The sequence below is a fragment of the Lutjanus erythropterus genome, chromosome 15 (genome assembly GCF_056507025.1).
Source record: "Lutjanus erythropterus isolate fLutEry1 chromosome 15, fLutEry1.hap2, whole genome shotgun sequence".
In the NCBI taxonomy this organism is placed as follows: Eukaryota; Metazoa; Chordata; class Actinopteri; order Lutjaniformes; family Lutjanidae; genus Lutjanus; species Lutjanus erythropterus.
In genome coordinates, this window is record NC_139331.1 from 37,923,860 (window position 1) to 37,942,107 (window position 18,248).

The 18,248-nt window shown below is 42.4% G+C and overlaps 1 protein-coding gene across 2 annotated transcripts; it reads right to left on the reverse strand.

Moving 5' to 3' along the window:
- Window positions 1–1,329: 1,329 nt before the first annotated feature.
- LOC146314917 (serine/threonine-protein kinase PAK 6-like) lies at window positions 1,330–16,561 on the reverse strand. Of its 2 annotated transcripts, XM_084736784.1 has the most exons (10): window positions 16,423–16,561; window positions 15,042–15,112; window positions 10,203–10,451; window positions 7,092–7,694; window positions 5,737–6,183; window positions 4,709–4,842; window positions 4,397–4,523; window positions 3,458–3,583; window positions 2,130–2,264; window positions 1,330–1,932 (listed from the first exon to the last, which is right to left on the reverse strand). In XM_084736784.1, the coding sequence occupies exons 3-10, from the start codon at window positions 10,401–10,403 to the stop codon at window positions 1,765–1,767; spliced, it is 1,941 nt and encodes a 646-aa protein (XP_084592910.1). In that variant the 5' UTR covers window positions 10,404–10,451; window positions 15,042–15,112; window positions 16,423–16,561; the 3' UTR covers window positions 1,330–1,764. The 2 variants fall into 2 exon arrangements, with proteins under 2 accessions (XP_084592910.1, XP_084592911.1); XM_084736785.1 differs by lacking the exon at window positions 15,042–15,112 and having other exon boundaries at window positions 16,423–16,559.
- Between the last annotated feature and the right edge of the window lie 1,687 nt (window positions 16,562–18,248).

Here is an 18,248-nt window from a genome sequence, read left to right on the forward strand (position 1 = left end):
GTGTGTGTGTGTGTGTGTGTGTGTGTGTGTGTGTGTGTGGTGTATGTGTGTGTGTGTGTGTGTGTGTGGTGTATGTGTGTGTGTGTCTGTGTGTGTGTGTGTGTGGTCTGTGTGTGTGTGTGTGTGTGTGTGTCTGTGTGTGTGTGTGTGTGTGTGTGTGTGTGGTGTGTGTGTGTGTGTGTGTGTGTGTGTGTGTATGTGTGTGTGGTGTGTGTGTGTGTGTGTGTGTGTGTGTGTGTGTGTGTGTGTGTGTGGTGTATGTGTGTGTGTGTGTGTGTGTGTGGTGTATGTGTGTGTGTGTGTGTGTGTGGTGTGTGTGTGTGTGTGTGTGGTGTGTGTGTGTGTGGTGTGTGTGTGGTGTGTGTGTGTGTGTGTATGTGTGTGTGTGTGTGTGGTGTGTGTGTGTGTGTGTGTGTGTGTGTTTAAAGGGCGTGAACACGATGAATTTACTGTCTGTTGACTCTGTGGAGGAGGTGTTTGTTTTACAACACTGTATGTGACAGACGGGTGGAGTTTGTTCCGTTTAGACAAACATGGACTCTGCAGGTCAGAAGTTTCAGGTCCTGTGTGAGAAAGGTGTGTGTTTCTCTGACATCACACTCATGTCACACTGTGATTGGTGGAGGACAGAAGAATCCAACAGTTGAGAGAAAGTTGTTTCTGTTCCGTTAATTTAAAGATCAAATATAAAACTGAGTGATACTTTGGTTTCAGTTTGGTTCAACATGTGAGACGTTTTGATTCTACAGTGTTGAGATGCAGAAAAATGTACAGAGAGAAAAACACTCAACAGTTTCATTAACATCTGTATTTTATAAAAGATAAAAAACATTTGACCAACATGTGCAAAGTCACATTCTGTGTTAAACTGTGCAAGTTTTCAAAAATAAATCCACTTCTTTCATTGATCATTCACCATCAACACAAGTGCATCCTGGGAAAATAATCTGTACATTAGATTAGTTCATCAGCTGATCACAGTGACATAAAGAGATTCAGCCGCAGAAGTCTGACGTTTTAAATGACGTCCAAAACAACATGAATGAGACCAATACAGCTGTGAAAGCACATCTGTATATGACTGGTTAATTTAATTTGATCAGAGTTTTAATAAAGTTGTTCATAAAGCTGAACTTCATGTTTTGAAACATTAGATCTGTTCTGAAATGTGACTGTTGTGTTAAAAGCTTCAGTTTTTTTTCTGATCTAATCAGCAAACGTCATTAAATCAGTCAGAATTTTCTTTTTCATTAATGATTGTAATGAAATGTTTTTTCATGTTGTTAGAACATGTCTGTCTCTGCACAGAAACATGAAGGAACCTGAAATGTTTAAATATTAAAATCCTCCAGAACACGGTGGAAGATGGACGACATGACGGCGAGTTCCTCCAGAACATCTGGACGGCCCCCTGCTGGCTGGCTGCAGCACAGGTCATAAGCCCCGCCCCCTCCATGTTAGCAGATGGAACATCAGTTTGTGGGGTTTTTTTGAAGAATAAACGTCCAAATTCTCTGATTTCAGCTCCTTAAATGTGAATATTTTCTGGTTTCTTTCCTCTCTGACAGTAAACTGAATGTCTTTGAGCTGAGGTCAAAACGAGACATCTGAGGACGTCACCTTGGAACACTTTCAGGATATTTTATGGACTAAACAACTAACTGATTAATCAAGAAAATGGTTTTGAATTTTGAATGAGTCTGTGGGTTCATCTAAAAAAGGACAAAACTCTCAGGTGAGTCTCAGGTGAGTCTCAGGTGAGTCTCAGCAGAGCGACATGCGTTTGCGGTGCTGCTCCACCAGCGGCACCAGGCAGCGCGCTGATCCAGCCTGCAGCAGGAACGGGTGCTCCAGCAGGTCGGCGGCACTGGAACGCTGCTGCGTGTCCCGAGTCAGCATACAGCCCAGGAAGTCCTTCAACACGGGAGAAACCTGGACACACAGAGTGACATCATCAGCTCTTCACCTGTACAACAGGTAGACAGGCTGGTCCTCACAATGCAGGTTCTGGACAGGCGTCCTCACTTTGTCACAAATACAAGGGGTGTGTGTGTGTGTGTGTGTGTGTGTGTGTGTGTGTATGTGTGTGTGCGTGCGTGCGTGCGTGCGTGTGTGTGTGTGTGTCTGACCCTCTGAATGTTCTTCACACTCGGTGCTGCATCGTCTCTCAGTTTCTTCATGGCAGTGACGGGCGTGTCGCTGAAATATGGCGGCTCTCCGTCCACCATCTCCACCACCATGATGCCCAGAGACCAGATGTCCACCTAGAGGACAGAGGAGACAGTCAGACGTCTCTGTGGAGACCAAACCATGACGCCACGGCAGATACAAGCTGACATGTTATTATCATGATGAAATGTTCTTTTATTTTTTTTCTTTATTTATTTTTTATTAACATGGACAGGTGTGCAGTCATTTTCAGATCTGACAGGTAAGTAAGTCCATGACAGTGAATCTAACAACAGGCAAGGAAAGAAAGGTGAAGTAAAACATTACAGGAATGTACAGACACAGTCAGGACGCATCTCCTGTTTCCACACCACATGAAAAGACTCCATACTTTATAAAACTGAAAAGGTTCCCCTCTTAAATAAAAGCTGAGCGCTTCTAGTGGCGTGAAAAATAACACGCTATTTATCCACTGAGTGATGCTAAGAGGTTCCTCCGACACACACTTCAATAAAACACATCCTGCAGCACAGAACAGAAGGATTTTCAGGAGTTTTAGTGGATTTGGAGGATTATGTATAATCAAGAATACATGATAAGAGGGAAATATTTATTGTTTGAACAAATATATTGTTGATTTTTTTGAGAACAGCCAGAAGTCATGGATGTTTACACATTCCAGTAAACAGTGAATGTATGTACCTTCTGTATTCTTGCACTTATTACATAACTAAAAAATGTTCTTTTAATGTTAATAAAGTGTTTTAGTACCTCAATCTACAGTGTTAATAAATGGGATGAGAAGTCTGAACTGAAACGGCCAGCAGAGTGTTTACTGTAAAAACAGGCAGATTGGGCGGGACTTTGTTACAGACATTAATTTACATTTAGAGTTTATTAAAGTGCTGTGTATCGAATACAAATCTAATATACGATCCTCAGTGCAGGATGAGTCATCAACAGTTTTTAATCATTTTCCAGAAAAAGACAAACTCTGAAATATCTTTAAAAAAACACCTGAAAATATCTTCAAAATAACTTCTGTGTCATTGTTGGTCAGATACTGGAGCACAGGTGACGTACAGATCAATATATCTGAGGCCTGTAACAGATGAGGTCAGCCTTGTTTTTAGCCTAGCAGTTGTTGATGTGTTACAGTCTCTGGTTGTGAGAGTTTCAAGAACAGTTTCAAACATTGTGAACCATCAGATCCATTTGAGGTCCATGAGCACAGCAGCTTCAAACGACCAGCTGCACAAAAACCTTGAGGATGTGTTCTTCTTCTTACCTCAGTCCCGTATGGGGTTTTGGAGATGACCTCAGGAGCCATCCAGTACGGAGTCCCAACCAGAGACTTCCTCTTCGGGACATCTTTACTGATCTGAGCGCAGAAACCAAAGTCTGACAGTTTGATCTGCAGCAGGAGAAGAAGAAGAAGAAGAAGAAGAGAATCAGTGTTTGTTCAGATGACACATTAAACTCCTCCAGTCATTGGTCAAACCTGTGTCGACAACCTGATTTTAAAAATGTCTTTTACATCAGGTGTTTGGGAAGAAGACGAAGGCTCTTTAATTTCCAGAGAGTTAATGTCATCATGTGATTTAAAGAAAGTGTGATGCAGACAGAGACGAGTGTCAACAGGATACAAAGACCTGGACTACACTGCAGACTGGAGTCTCTGTTACAGACAGACAGGTAGATCTGTCTCATCCTCCTCTTCATCTCCTTACAGTGCTCAGGCCTTACGGTGCATTCAGGTCCATTAAGAACCCTTTTCATCAAGAGAACCCTTTTAAGAACTCCCAGACACGGTTCTGTGTGGAACCAATACAGTAGAGAAGGGTTCTCTGTAGAACCTCTCATGCAGAATTTTTCCACCAACGTAGAACCAGTCACATTCCAATTCAAGCACCAAATTTTAAATCATTCCCACCTAAAATAAATCGTTTCAGAACCAGAAAAGTTGATTATCTTTATCTTTGATTACAATGGTTCCACTGAAAAATGATAGAAACAAGATAGAACCAAGGTTCCAAGAATCTTAAATGGAACTAGAACCAATTTGTGTGTGCGTGTGTGTGTGTGTGTGTGCGTGTGTGTGTCTGTGTGCGTGCGTGTGTGTGTGTGTGTGCGTGTGTGTGTGTGTGTGTGTGCGTGCGTGCGTGCGTGCGTGCGTGCGCGCGCGCGTGCGTGTGTGTGTGTGTGTGTGTGTGTGTGTGTGTGTTACCCTCCCATCCAGTGTCAGCAGGATGGAGTCACTCTTGATGTCTCGGTGGATCACTCCCTGAGAGTGAAGGTAAGACAGCGCCTGCAGGACACCTTCACACACTGTCGCCGTCTGCTCCTCCATCAACCTGACACACACCCCCGCAAACACGCACAAACACACACACACACACAGAGAAACACACAGACACATACATAAATACACAGAAATACACAAAAACATTGTACAACTACCACCATTTGCCAAAGAAACAGACAGAGAGACGGATGGACAAACGGACAGACAGACAGGTATGTGTGACTCTCTGCTCACCTGGTTTCACTGACGATGTGTGTGAGAGCGCCGCCCTGCAGGTACTCCATTATTACCCAGAGTTCCTCCTCCACCAGAGCGCTGCGGTACATCTCCACCACATTCTGGTGCCGGTAGTCCCTCATTATCACCACCTGAGAGACACACACTGACAGGTGAGCCTGCTGATGATGTCACACTGACAGGTGAGTCTGCTGATGATGTCACACTGACAGGTGAGCCCGGTGGTGAGGTAACAGGTGTGTGATTTCTGCTCCTCAGTTTTCTTTGTTTCTCTTTTTAACGCCTCGTTGTGTTTGTCTCAAGCTGGAGGATGAGACACTAATATTTTAAACCACAGGCCCCAAACGACACCAAGCCCCTAAACTTGGTGGCCAGAGTGGATTTTTGGTAGCCCAAATGTAAACTGATGTTAAAAAAAGTAGAAAAATATCAGAAAAGTAACAGCAGAAGATGTTTTCTCACATATGTTGTGTTTGTTGTGGTACGTCACTGTTTAAACATCACTTTGAAAAAGGTTTTATTGATTGTTCAAGAACATTAATCATTTTTATAAACCTACCCTTTAATTTACAAATCCAGTTCCCCAAAAGTTGGAACGTTGTGTTAAACATAAAAAAATCAAAATGCAATGATTTCCAAAAAGCATCGTCTCTCTGAAATAATCAGGGACGTCTGTGAAGAAGACGTCAGTGATGGCAGCATGTGTCTCTCTGAATCCGTCCAAACATCACAGCTGCTGTCTGTTGAAGTCAGGAGGACACGACGTCCATGATCAGTGAAAACAATCTGAAATGTGGACTCGTCAGACCACAGGACACTTTTCCAAACAGGTGTTTTCAGAGCAACATGTTGCAGGTATTAAGTTCAGAATGTTTCGTCTTTGAGCTGAATTCAACTGAATAAAGGTCAAAAATTCACTGCAAATCATGGCAGTCTGTTTTTATTTACGTTTTAAACAACGTCCCAACTTTTTTGGAATTGCAGTTTGTATTTCATTTGATTATTTTCTAACCAGTGCTCTATACCTCGTTGAAAAGCAGCTCTCGGCGCTGTTGCTTCCTCAGGTCCATCATCTTCACAGCCACCTGTCGTCCACTGTGTCTCTCTCGAGCGATGCAGACCACACCTGTGGAACCCTCCCCAATCTTCACAAAGTTCTCCAGACTAGTCCTCGGGTCTCCGGGGTCCACCACCATCTGCAGCGCCGCCTTGAACTGCTCATGAGTCACCTTCACACCCCCGTCAGGTACTGTCTGCTGGGTGGAGGAGGGGCAGAGGCGGGCAGGAGGGTGTCCAGGGGAGCCTGTTGGGGAAGGGCGGAGCTGCGTTGGGGTCGGTGTCTTTGGAGAAGATCCGATGTTGAAGCTGGAGGAGGGTCGGAGCGAGCGCTGAGGTAACCCTCTACCTGTGATGAGAGGACTGCTGGTGCTGTTGGGAGGAGGCAGCAGGAGGGGGGAGGAGGGGGAGGTCAGCTGGGGGAGAAGAGGAAACGAGACGAGACTGTCACAATAAAGGCTTGGCATGGCGTTTACCAGGTGTCAGTGGTTTGGTTCAACCATGGGTCACGTGTTTCCTGCAGCGGTCAATGGAGCAGTGCAGGGTCATATGATGTCACTTGTTTCGTGCAGCGGTCAGTGGAGCGGTGGAGGGTCATATGATGTCACGTGTTTCGTGCAGCGGTCAGTGGAGCGGTGCAGGGTCATATGATGTCACGTGTTTCGTGCAGCGGTCAGTGGAGCGGTGCAGGGTCATATGATGTCACGTGTTTCGTGCAGCGGTCAGTGGAGCGGTGGAGGGTCATATGATGTCACGTGTTTCGTGCAGCGGTCAGTGGAGCGGTGCAGGGTCATATGATGTCACGTGTTTCCTGCAGCGGTCAGTGGAGCGGTGCAGGGTCATATGATGTCACGTGTTTCGTGCAGCGGTCAGTGGAGCGGTGCAGGGTCATATGATGTCACGTGTTTCGTGCAGCGGTCAGTGGAGCGGTGGAGGGTCATATGATGTCACGTGTTTCGTGCAGCGGTCAGTGGAGCGGTGGAGGGTCATATGATGTCACGTGTTTCCTGCAGCGGTCAGTGGAGCGGTGCAGGGTCATATGATGTCACGTGTTTCCTGCAGCGGTCAGTGGAGCGGTGCAGGGTCATATGATGTCACGTGTTTCGTGCAGCGGTCAGTGGAGCGGTGCAGGGTCATATGATGTCAGTGTTTCTGAGTATTTTGGTTCATTTCAGGATAAAACTGATTTCATTTTCCCTTCAGATCTGCAGAAGATTGTGTTCATAATAATTTGGCACAACATGACTCAAACACAAATGTACTTAGATTACGTGTTGCACTACGAGGCGACATACAACCATGACCTTTAACTGTCCTGTCTTACCTTGAGGTCATAGGAGGAGTGAGGCCTTCTGGGAGTTTCTCTGGAGGAGGACAGCAGGTCTGGCAGCTGATTGGCTGCCGGTTTCAGTCTCAGGTGACCCCTGTTGTTGGGCTCCACCGTCTGCCGGCCATAGTGACAGGAAGCCGGCCTCTGTCTTAGCACCGCCCCCTCGCTGTGGGCATACTGTGCACCTGGTGCCCGCATCCCACCTGTCCTCTGAATTGTCATAGGTGCAGTAGGTGTGGTGGGCATGGTGGGCGTGGCCTCAGAGCGAGCACCCACCTCAGAGATGGACTTGGCTCTCTGCAGAGCTCCGTTCAGTTTGGGGCTGCCGCTCTCGCTGCGGACCTGTCGGATCCGGTCCTGCCAGTAGGTGGAGCTCCTGCCTGTCTTACCACCATCGCCACGGCGATTCAGCTCCTCATACTGGTACGATTCATCCTCTGCCACCTCTCCCAGTCGACCCAGCGACTGGGCCCGTTTCCGTGCCGACGGGCTGCTGCGGCGCAGAGAGTTGGAGCTGCTGACGGACAGACGGCTCATCTCAGAGATCACATGACTGATGTAGTCGCCATGACCGATAAAACTCCCTCGAACAATCGTCTGGAAACACACAGCAAATATTTAATCAAACGTTTACAGATCAACACGTCGTAAAGCTCACGCTAACGCCGCCAACATGCTGTCATCCATACTGCAAAATAAATGTATTTGTGGCATCAGATGATAATTAAATCTAAAGATGCATCTCAGAATGTGATCTTTCATTTAATTTAATTTGTGTTGCATTTTCTGAAACTTAAAACTTTAAGTCAAAACTTACAAGTTACACATAATAAAACAAAAAAAAATTAAAATAAATTTTAAAATTATGAATTAAAATAGATTGTGACTGTCATAGTTTGTATTAACAGAAAAAGAAATGACTCCAAACATTCAAGCTGTGGAACTCAATAAAATGGCTAAAAGTTAGATATTACAGACTAAATTAAATATAATTATGATAGATGATAATAATAAACAGAATAAAATACATAAATGAAACACTTAATTTTGAAGAAATAAAGTATTTTTTTAAAATCTTCACTCATTGTGAGATAATAAGCCTTTTGTTTCTTATTTCATTTCTGATTTAATTAATCATCGATACCTCTTTTCAAATATCCTGTTTTATTGTAAAGTCGGTCATGATGACACAGACCCCGCCCCCAAAACACAACATGTAAATTGATGTATTTTATCATTTACAGTTAAACTTATTTACTCACTTAATGTCACATATACACATAAAGAGTTAAACCAGGATCTGACTGTCAGTTATAAACTGTGATGAATCATCTCATAATAATATGATCATGTTCTTTATAATGTCCAGGTAGAACTCAGGAACCACAACACTGAATTATTTTCATTCTGAAAAACATCAAAGTACAAAAAAAGACTAAAGTCTGTATTTATCTTTATTATAAACATGATTATTGATCATATCTGTCCTCCACGCTGAATAAATCCAGGATTTCTTTAATGTTTCAGAAATTTTAATGGTGGAAACACACACCTGTCTGTCCTGAGGTCACATGACAGAGAAACATACTGTATCTGTCCTGTGTACACCTGAGCATACCTGCATGGAAACGTCCTCTCAGGTTTCAGCTGAACTTCAGACAAACATGACATTTACAGAGAACCAGTGAACACACCGTCGCCAGCGTCTGTGTGAGAACACAGCACGGCTCCTCACAGAGGTCAGAGGTCAACTGATCAATCTGATCAACTGTAAAGATCTTTAAAGTTATTGATCAGAACAGACCCTGTTCACAGACCAAACTGAAGACGGGATTTTAACCACCAGATGGAGACAAAGAGCATATTTTAAAAACCTTTATGGAAGAATCCTTTAAAGGCTTTTCACACTGAATTTAGCTCCACGCTGACGGAGCCGTTAGCTCCAGGCTGATAGAGCTGTTAGCTCCATGCTAATAGAGCTGTTAGCTCCAGGCTGATAGAGCTGTTAGCTCCATGCTAATAGAGCTGTTAGCTCCAGGCTGATAGAGCTGTTAGCTCCAGGCTGATAGAGCTGTTAGCTCCATGCTAATAGAGCCGTTAGGTCCAGGCTAATAGAGCCGTTAGCTCCAGGCTGATAGAGCCGTTAGCTCCATGCTAATAGAGCTGTTAGCTCCAGGCTGATAGAGCTGTTAGCTCCATGCTAATAGAGCTGTTAGCTCCAGGCTAATAGAGCCGTTAGGTCCAGGCTAATAGAGCCGTTAGTTCTAGGCTAATAGAGCCGTTAGCTCTAAGCTCATAGAGCCGTTAGCTCCAGGCTGATAGAGCCGTTAGTTCTAGGCTAATAGAGCTGTTAGCTCCAGGCTAATAGAGCTGTTAGCTCCAGGCTAATAGAGCCGTTAGCTCCAGGCTAATAGAGCTGTTAGCTCCAGGCTAATAAAGCGGTTAGCTCTAGGCTAAGACCACAGTTCATTTTCATATGGCTGTAGAGGATGGTTTGTGTGTGTTTGTTAGCTGCTGTGATGACAGAGAATATTTGAAGTCTCAGAGTGCAGCCTGGAGGAAAAACAAATAGAAATTCAGCTGTAAAAATTCACTGACACTGTTCTTATCTGAGCAGATGTTACACTGGGGATCTTCTGTTGTTTGTTCATGTGGAACCAGTTTATAGACTGATCCTCGTCTGTCTGATGGTTCAGAGGAACCAGTTTATAGACCGATCCTCGTCTGTCTGATGGTTCAGAGGAACCAGTTTATAGACCGATCCTCGTCTGTCTGATGTTTCAGACAACACTGATGAAACGTTGCTGGAGTTCAACAGACTTCAGATTAAATTTACAACCAATAGTAGAGCTGCTTTGACCTGAGATGAGGTGAGGTCATGCTCTACAGTCCAATCAGGAGGAAGCCTCCTGTCCCTGCCAAATAAAAGTCTACTGGCAGCATCAGTGTGACAGGATAAATGCACCTTTAATAACAAAACTTATTCACCTGCACATCTATTTTTATTTGTCATGTTGTTTTCTGACTCACAAACGTTTACAGCGTTTCCGTATCAACCTAACACGTCTTTGATATTTACAAAAAACACAAAAACACAAAGCTGACCTTCCTGAGTTCAACCTCTGTGATCCTGGACGGGTCCACCAGGGGGCGTGGCCTTCTCAGCGTGTCGATGACGCTCTGCCACTGCGGCGGCAGACCCACATAACGTCCTGAGGTGGCGTCGAATGTTGTGTGGACGCGGTGCTGGAAACCCTGTGGTGCCGAGATCTCCGGCCTGCGCCTCTTCTTCCTGCGGCGGAACATCGCTGCGGCAACGCAGCGACGACGGCCGAGCGATGATGATGATGAGAGCTGAGGGAGACAACAGGAAGCAGAACAAGACCGCTGACTGGAGTGAGACATGATGGAGGGTCCAACCACACACACACATCAAACACACACACACACTGAATACACACAGCCACTCAGGCAGTATGCAGTAGAAACACACACACACTCTTGTCGTGTGTAAAGTGACAGCATGTGTTCCTGTTCTCAGGTGGTTTACCTGAGAACAGTCACATGACCTCCTCCTGTCAAACACAAACCGACCAAACAGCCCAGGTGAGAACTCACCTGTCTGCAGTGTTTAACTGTTTCAGCAGCAGAGACACACAAGATCATTACTTCAACAACGTTCAGTCGCTGACCATCAAACTCAAACTCAGTCTGAGAAATATCCAGGATTTATTTCAGTTTGTCTGCAGACTTCTGATTGGCTCTGATCCCTGATTGGCTCTGATTGGTCCACTTACTTCTCTAAAACAGCTGAAATTTGGATTGTTGAGTTTCTGTTGCACAGATTTTAGATGTTTTATTTATTTCAGTATTTTACATTTTATTTATTTTATTATTCTTGATTATTAATGTTCAGTACAAACTAATAATTTATGAGAAATCAGAATCTCTGTAAGATTATTCTGAATATTAGGAAATATTCCCATAAAAAGATCCATGTTATGAATAATAATAATAATAATAATAATAATAATAATAATAATAATAATAATAATAATTTTGTGTGTTGTGTTTGTGTGTTTGTTTCAGTGTGTTAATGTGAGAATGTCTGCAGTGTGAAGGTTTGATGTCTAAACAGATGATCACAGCTGCTGTGTGAACTGACCACTGGTCAGTCATGTGAGGAGGAGCCAATCAGATTCCTTCAACACTACAAATTTATCCTGATCGTTACGACCAATAAGTGACAAGAACAAAGAGAAAAAAAACTGTCAGCTGTTTTTTTTTATTTTGTCCAGTGAATGTGAACATTTAGTAAAGCACCGTATTTTATTTTGAAAAGAGCCTTCACAATAAGAGCAGGTGCAGTAACATGTTCATGTGTCCAGATATCGATGTGGACAAAATGAGGAAAATATCAACTTGTCAGATATTAGATGATGAAAATACATCAATTTATTTGTGTAAAAAACAAAAATGCAAGATATTTGTCATGTTGTGGTGACATGTTACGTTGTTATATTATGTCATGTCATGTCGTTCTCTCACCTGGATGTGTGTCGGTGTCTCGCAGCTGCAGGTGAACCAGAGCAGGACCTGATTGGTCGTGTTGTAACTGTTGTTAATTAAAGGTTGTGAGTGTGTTCATGTTGTGTTATTTGATGCTGCATGTTTCCACAGACGGGCTCAGATCCAGACAGGATGTTTGTTCAGGGTGTCTCTGAGGAGGACCTGGACCTGGACCTGGACCAGGTGACCTAGACCAAGTGAGTCTGCAGGTCCACAGTTTGTCTGAGTCACCTGCCAGCTGTTCAGGAGTTGCTTGTGTCTCTATCAGCCAATCAGTAAAGAGCAGGTCGTGAATGGGCTGCTGGAAACCTCAGTCATGTGTCATCAGCTGTGAACTGTCCTTTTAAAGGGACAGTTCACCACAGAATTAAAATGCTGTTCATCCATCCTGACTGTTTCAGTGTGAGATTTCTGCGTTCTCTCCAGTATGATGGAACCAGAAGAACTTGTGGAACTCAAAGAGACAAAAACATAAAGGAACTACTTTCTCTGATCTTGACTCATTTTTCAGAGTCATTTGGGGACGGAGACGTTTCTGTTGAGTTTTTCTTTGAGATCCACAAAGCTGGGTGACATCAGAAGTCAGAGGTCTCTGCAGCTGAGAGGAGGAATGTTGGTGAACTGTCCCTTTAAAGTGTCTGTCACAGTGAGACAGGAAGTGATCAGAGAGCAGCCTGCAGGCTGGGTGGAGGACGAGGCAACACAACAACAGACTGGTTTTACTTTCCAGCAACAACATCTGATCCCACTCACACTCACAGTCCACCGACTGTGAGAGGAGACGCAACTGCAGGAGTGAAACAACTGTACAACAACAACTACAACAACACAGCAACTGTACAACAACAACTACAACAACACAGCAACTGTACAACAACAACTACAACAACACAGCAACTGTACAACAACAACTACAACAACACAGCAACTGTACAACAACTACAACTACAACAACACAGCAACTGTACAACAACTACAACAACACAGCAACTGTACAACAACTACAACTACAACAACACAGCAACTGTACAACAACTGCAACAACACAGCAACTGTGCAACTACAACTACAACACAGCAACTGTACAACAACTACAACTACAACAACACAGCAACTGTACAACAACAACTACAACAACACAGCAACTGTACAACTACAACTACAACAACACAGCAACTGTACAACAACAACTACAACAACACAGCAACTGTACAACAACAACTACAACAACACAGCAACTGTACAACAACTACAACAACACAGCAACTATACAACAACAACTACAACAACACAGCAACTGTACAACAACTACAACTACAACAACACAGCAACTTTACAACAACAACTACAACAACACAGCAACTGTACAACAACAACTACAACAACACAGCAACTGTACAACAACAACTACAACACAGCAACTGTACAACAACTACAACTACAACAACACAGCAACTGTACAACAACTGCAACAACACAGCAACTGTACAACCACAACTACAACACAGCAACTGTGCAACAACAACTACAACAACACAGCAACTGTACAACAACAACTACAACAACACAGCAACTGTACAACAACAACTACAACAACACAGCAACTGTGCAACAACAACTACAACAACACAGCAACTGTACAACAACAACTACAACAACACAGCAACTGTACAACTACAACACAGCAACTGTACAACAACTACAACTACAACAACACAGCAACTGCACAACAACAACTACAACAACACAGCAACTGTACAACAACTACAACTACAACAACACAGCAACTGTACAACAACAACTACAACAACACAGCAACTGTACAACAACAACTACAACAACACAGCAACTGTACAACAACAATTACAACACAGCAACTGTACAACAACTACAACTACAACAACACAGCAACTGTACAACAACTGCAACAACACAGCAACTGTACAACCACAACAACACAGCAACTGTACAACAACAACAACAACAACACAGCAACTGTACAACAACAACAACAACTACAACAACACAGCAACTGTACAACAACAACAACACAGCAACTGTACAACAACAACAACAACAACACAGCAACTGTACAACAACAACAACAACTACAACAACACAGCAACTGTACAACAACAACTACAACAACACAGCAACTGTACAACAACAACTACAACAACACAGCAACTGTACAACAACAACTACAACAACACAGCAACTGCTGTACATCAACTACAACAACACAGCAACTGTACAACAACTACAACTACAACAACACAACAACTGTACAACAACAACACAGCAACTGTACAACAACAACAACAACACAGCAACTGTACATCAACTACATCGTCCGTCTGATGGTTCAGACAACACTTCCATTTTTAGCAAAATCTTGATTAAAAATGTCAAATTTGACTTTTCTTCTCTCTTTTTTCACATTTTTTTCTCTGTATTTTTTGAATAATCTGCTCCGATTGAATGAGTCATAATGTTTTATCGCTCACATTTAGAAACTCCTCATGTTCTGACATTTATTGTGTTTATCTCAGTATTCATGTTGAATTGTTTTTAGATGGATGTGTTTGCTGCTCATCATGATGGTTTCATGTTTTTCATATGTTGCTGCCAATAAACCAGATGAAGATTTGATCAGACCAAAACATCAATATTTAATAAATGTGAGTTTTTATAATTGTCTTTGAGTTGCATCGTCCTCTGACACACCTGTCACAGGTGTGCAGAGATTAATCATTTAAAGTCCATCAAAACTGTACTAGAGTAAATGTACTTAGTTACTGCTGGTTAATATTACTTTCAGAGCTGATACTACTTTTTTCTATTTCAGGTGTTTTAGTTCACATTTTATTGAACTTATGTTCTATTGTGTTGTTATGTATTTACTCTTTGTACTCTGTGTTTCTATATTTCACCTTAGATTTAATACTCTGTTCATTCATTTGTATGTTTGTGTAATTTTGGAGGAAACTAAAATAAATAAAGTTTGTTCTTGTGTTGATCTCTCTGATTGGTCAGTTATATCAGCAGTTGTACATTTACCTCTTCTTACTTTGAATACTTTAATAAAACTCAGAGTTTGTTTATGTGTCCTTTGGTTCTGATTTGATAATGAGACGATGATGTCATGACGTGATCACATGACCAATGAACATCAACAGTGTCACAGGAAGTACACTGCAGGACACTGTGTGTGTGTGTGTGTGTGTGTGTGTGTGTGTGTGTGTGTGTGTGTGTGTGTGTGAGTGTGTGTGTGTGTGTGTGTGTGTGTGTGTGTGAGTGTGTGTGTGTGTGTGTGAGTGTGTGTGTGTGTGTGTGTGTGTGTGTGTGTGAGCAGGGTGTGACTGACACACATACCTGAGGAATCAAACCGACGCTCTACATGACCAGACAGCTCCTGAGTTCAGCAGCAGCAGTGATTCACTCAGCTGATGATCAGAGCAGACGAGTCCTTCATTAGTCACATGATTAATAAAGCTACAGCTGTTTCAGAATTCAGGTAAAGACACACCTGATGATGTCAGAGGTCTGACCCTTTAAAGGGACACTTCACCACAAACGTATAAACTCATATTCCTCGTCTCAGCTGTTTATCTGTCCCGATGGTTTTAGTCACAGTCACAGACTTTTGGAGACATCAGCTGTACAGACGTCTGATTTCTCTACAAAAACTACATGACACTCAGTTTCTGGAGCTCAAAGAGACAAAAAGTTGTTTGAAAAACTCAAACCAGCGTCTCTTTACAGAAAGTCTTGTCCTCACTTGCAGTCCAACATTTCTCAACAACATTTCAGAGCGACGACTTCATCAGGAGTTTTTCTGTAAAATGAACCTGTAATATTCAAAGTTTGTGATATTTAGTGAAATATGTTCACCTTCAAACAGAAAACTGTGTTTACGCTGGAACATGTGACTCTGATCCTGCAGCCATGACAGAACATTGTATGCTAGTTAGCAACAGCTTAGCTTAGCATAATTTGTTTATGATCATTTTTAAACAATGAGCTGGAAATAAAACTGATGTCAGTTTAAATTCTCAGTCTTCTAAACCTCAGAGATGTTCCACATGCAGAGAGAGAACCCTACTGAGAACGTACACGGTCAGTGTCATCACTCTAGCTTGTTTCTGGTTGGAGGAATTAAATTTGTTACAACTGCCCCAGGCCTCCCCTGCTGTGGAGAACATTTAGCACAGGGTTCTTCAAAATAAACAGTTGTGGCCTTTGACCCCTTAGTACTGAATGCTTTTAAAACCAGGGGCTGATGGGAACCTGAGTCATGAGAAGTGTTCTGAAGTAGTTTTAGTAGAAACAGTTAAATTGTTATGAAACGTCCAAATGGTTCTTTGTGGAACCTATTTGGAGGTACGCACAAACTTCCAACCCCAAAGACTTATTTCTGGTTCTCCGCAGAACTTTTTTATTTTTATGTGTTCTCGAATGATTAATGTTGCAGAGAACCTTTGTCACAGGGTTCTTCACATTCTGTTTCTTGAACTTTGCAGTCAGTGTCACCTGAGTGTTCTTTAAAGTAGAGAACCTCACTGGGTTGTTAAAGGGTTCTAACAGAGTTCTTCACAGGCACAGAACATTTCTGATGAAAAACAGACTTTCTTAAACGTTCCTCACAGCTCAGTGAGGGTGTACGTGGAACTCTGTTGAGAACCTTTTTCATATGTGTGGAACCAGAACAGTGAAAACCTCTCAGGTTAAAAAAAAACAAGGGTGACACACTCACTGGATCCGGCTGAGTCCAGGTGAGTCCAGGTGAGTCCAGGTGAGTCCAGGTGAGTCCAGGTGAGTCCAGGAGAGTTCTCTCTGGTCGGTTCCTGCTGTCGTTCTCCTCCTGAGACACACAATTCCCTCCCTCTTTCTCTCTCTGCTGTCTCTCCTCCCCCTCCACAGACACACACACACACACACACACACACACACACATACACACAAACACTGGTCTCTGTCTCACCTGGTCTCAGGTATGAAGGGAAGAAAGTGGAAGGAGGCGGAGTTTAGCTCGTCTGACAGTTTGCTGCTTCTTCTTGTAGATTCAAATTCAAATAAACTTTATTGACACGGCTGCAGGTCAGTTTAGTCGAGTTCATTCTGCTTCAACAACAACTTCAATAAACAAACAAAAGAACAACAAACATGAGAACATGGAAGAACCCAGGACATTTTGTTTCAGAATGAAAACATGAATTTATTCATTCAGAACCAGCAGCTTATAATGTTCTCTGTTCTGATCGTTTCTCAAACAGTACAGATGGTGAGGATGTATTGATTATTGATCAGACCTGCAGAGAACAGACTCAGTGAAGAAAGAACCCTCCTGAATCCTGTGCTGATGAAACAAAGAAGTAAAGAGGTGTGTGTGTGTGTGTGTGTGTGTGTGTGTGTGTGTGTGTGTGTGTGTGTGTGTGTGTGTGTGTGTGTGTGTCTGTGTGTGTCTGTGCAGGCTGCAGCACGTCTCCTTCTGTCCTCAGGCGGAGGAAGACGCTGACTCACCACACCTTTCCTCCGTCTGACTACACAGGAAACAAAATCACATTTCAGTCAGATCGACGGGCCAAAAAAATACAACAAGAAGTGTTAATAATCTGTCATGTGACTGTGGTGAGGGGGGGGGGCTACGATAAAATGTCCTCAGTACGATATTTATGTTTACAGCATCGTTTGTTCATATTAAAATAGTTATTAATTAAAATCAATCAGGGTTTCTGCAGGAATCAAACCTGCCTAAGACCTGTCAACATCACATTTAAAATTCCAGTTATTAGATTTGAGACTTTATAAGGATCTGTTCTAATTTTAAGTTCTTCTGAATTCTTTCTTTAATAAAATTAAATAAAAGTAGCAGCTGTGAGCTCAGCATGAAAAATAAACTGTCATGGAACATCTTTGGATTCTGTACTACTGCAGGAACACTGCAGTAATCATGTGAAATAAACCAGGTTTAACAGGTGAAATGACCCCCAAACTAACTTGCCTCAGTTATGTGATGCACAAAATAAACTTAAACTAACTAATAAATAAAAGCAATAATTTTATCAATTTTAACACACTAATAAACACACTAACACTAATAAAACAGAGTATATATATTGATCGATTAATATAGATTCTAGCAGTCCAGAGTCTGATAACAGCGTCTGTCCTTCATTTTGAGTGGAATGTTCCTTTTTAAAGGACAGTTTCTGCTGTTTGCTGCCGCCTGCTGGTTAGAGTTCAGAACTTCACCTAAACTTTGTTTTCTGTTGGCAGAATCATATTAGTTACAATCAGACAGTCCTTAAGTCTAAATCTTTAAATTATACAAACATTTTATTATGCAGTATGTATATTATTATGTAGTTATTGTTTCAATTTGTTCATTTTATTGTTTTAATATTTTAGTGATTGTCTCTGGATCTATTTTCTGGGTGAAATTCTGCCCCATAATGCTTCAGTAACGGAGCAGAAACAGAAAACACACAGACATAAAAATCTATTAAAGAAATACTTCATTTATTCAGTGAAATTAGAAAACACAGAAGAAACAGGAGATGTTTCAGTGTAGAAAACTGC

What these genes read in the sequence shown, in the direction of transcription:
- LOC146314917 (XM_084736784.1), bottom strand. Translation starts at nt 10,403, where the DNA reads ATGTTCCGCCGCAGGAAGAAGAGGCGCAGGCCGGAGATCTCGGCACCA. An exon ending in CAGAGGTTGAACTCAGGAAG is followed by an intron (nt 7,695 to 10,202) that starts GTCAGCTTTGTG and finishes GTGTGTTTCCAG; the next exon opens with ACGATTGTTCGAGGGAGTTT. An exon ending in GAGAGCTGCTTTTCAACGAG is followed by an intron (nt 4,843 to 5,736) that starts GTATAGAGCACT and finishes TGTGTCTCTCAG; the next exon opens with GTGGTGATAATGAGGGACTA.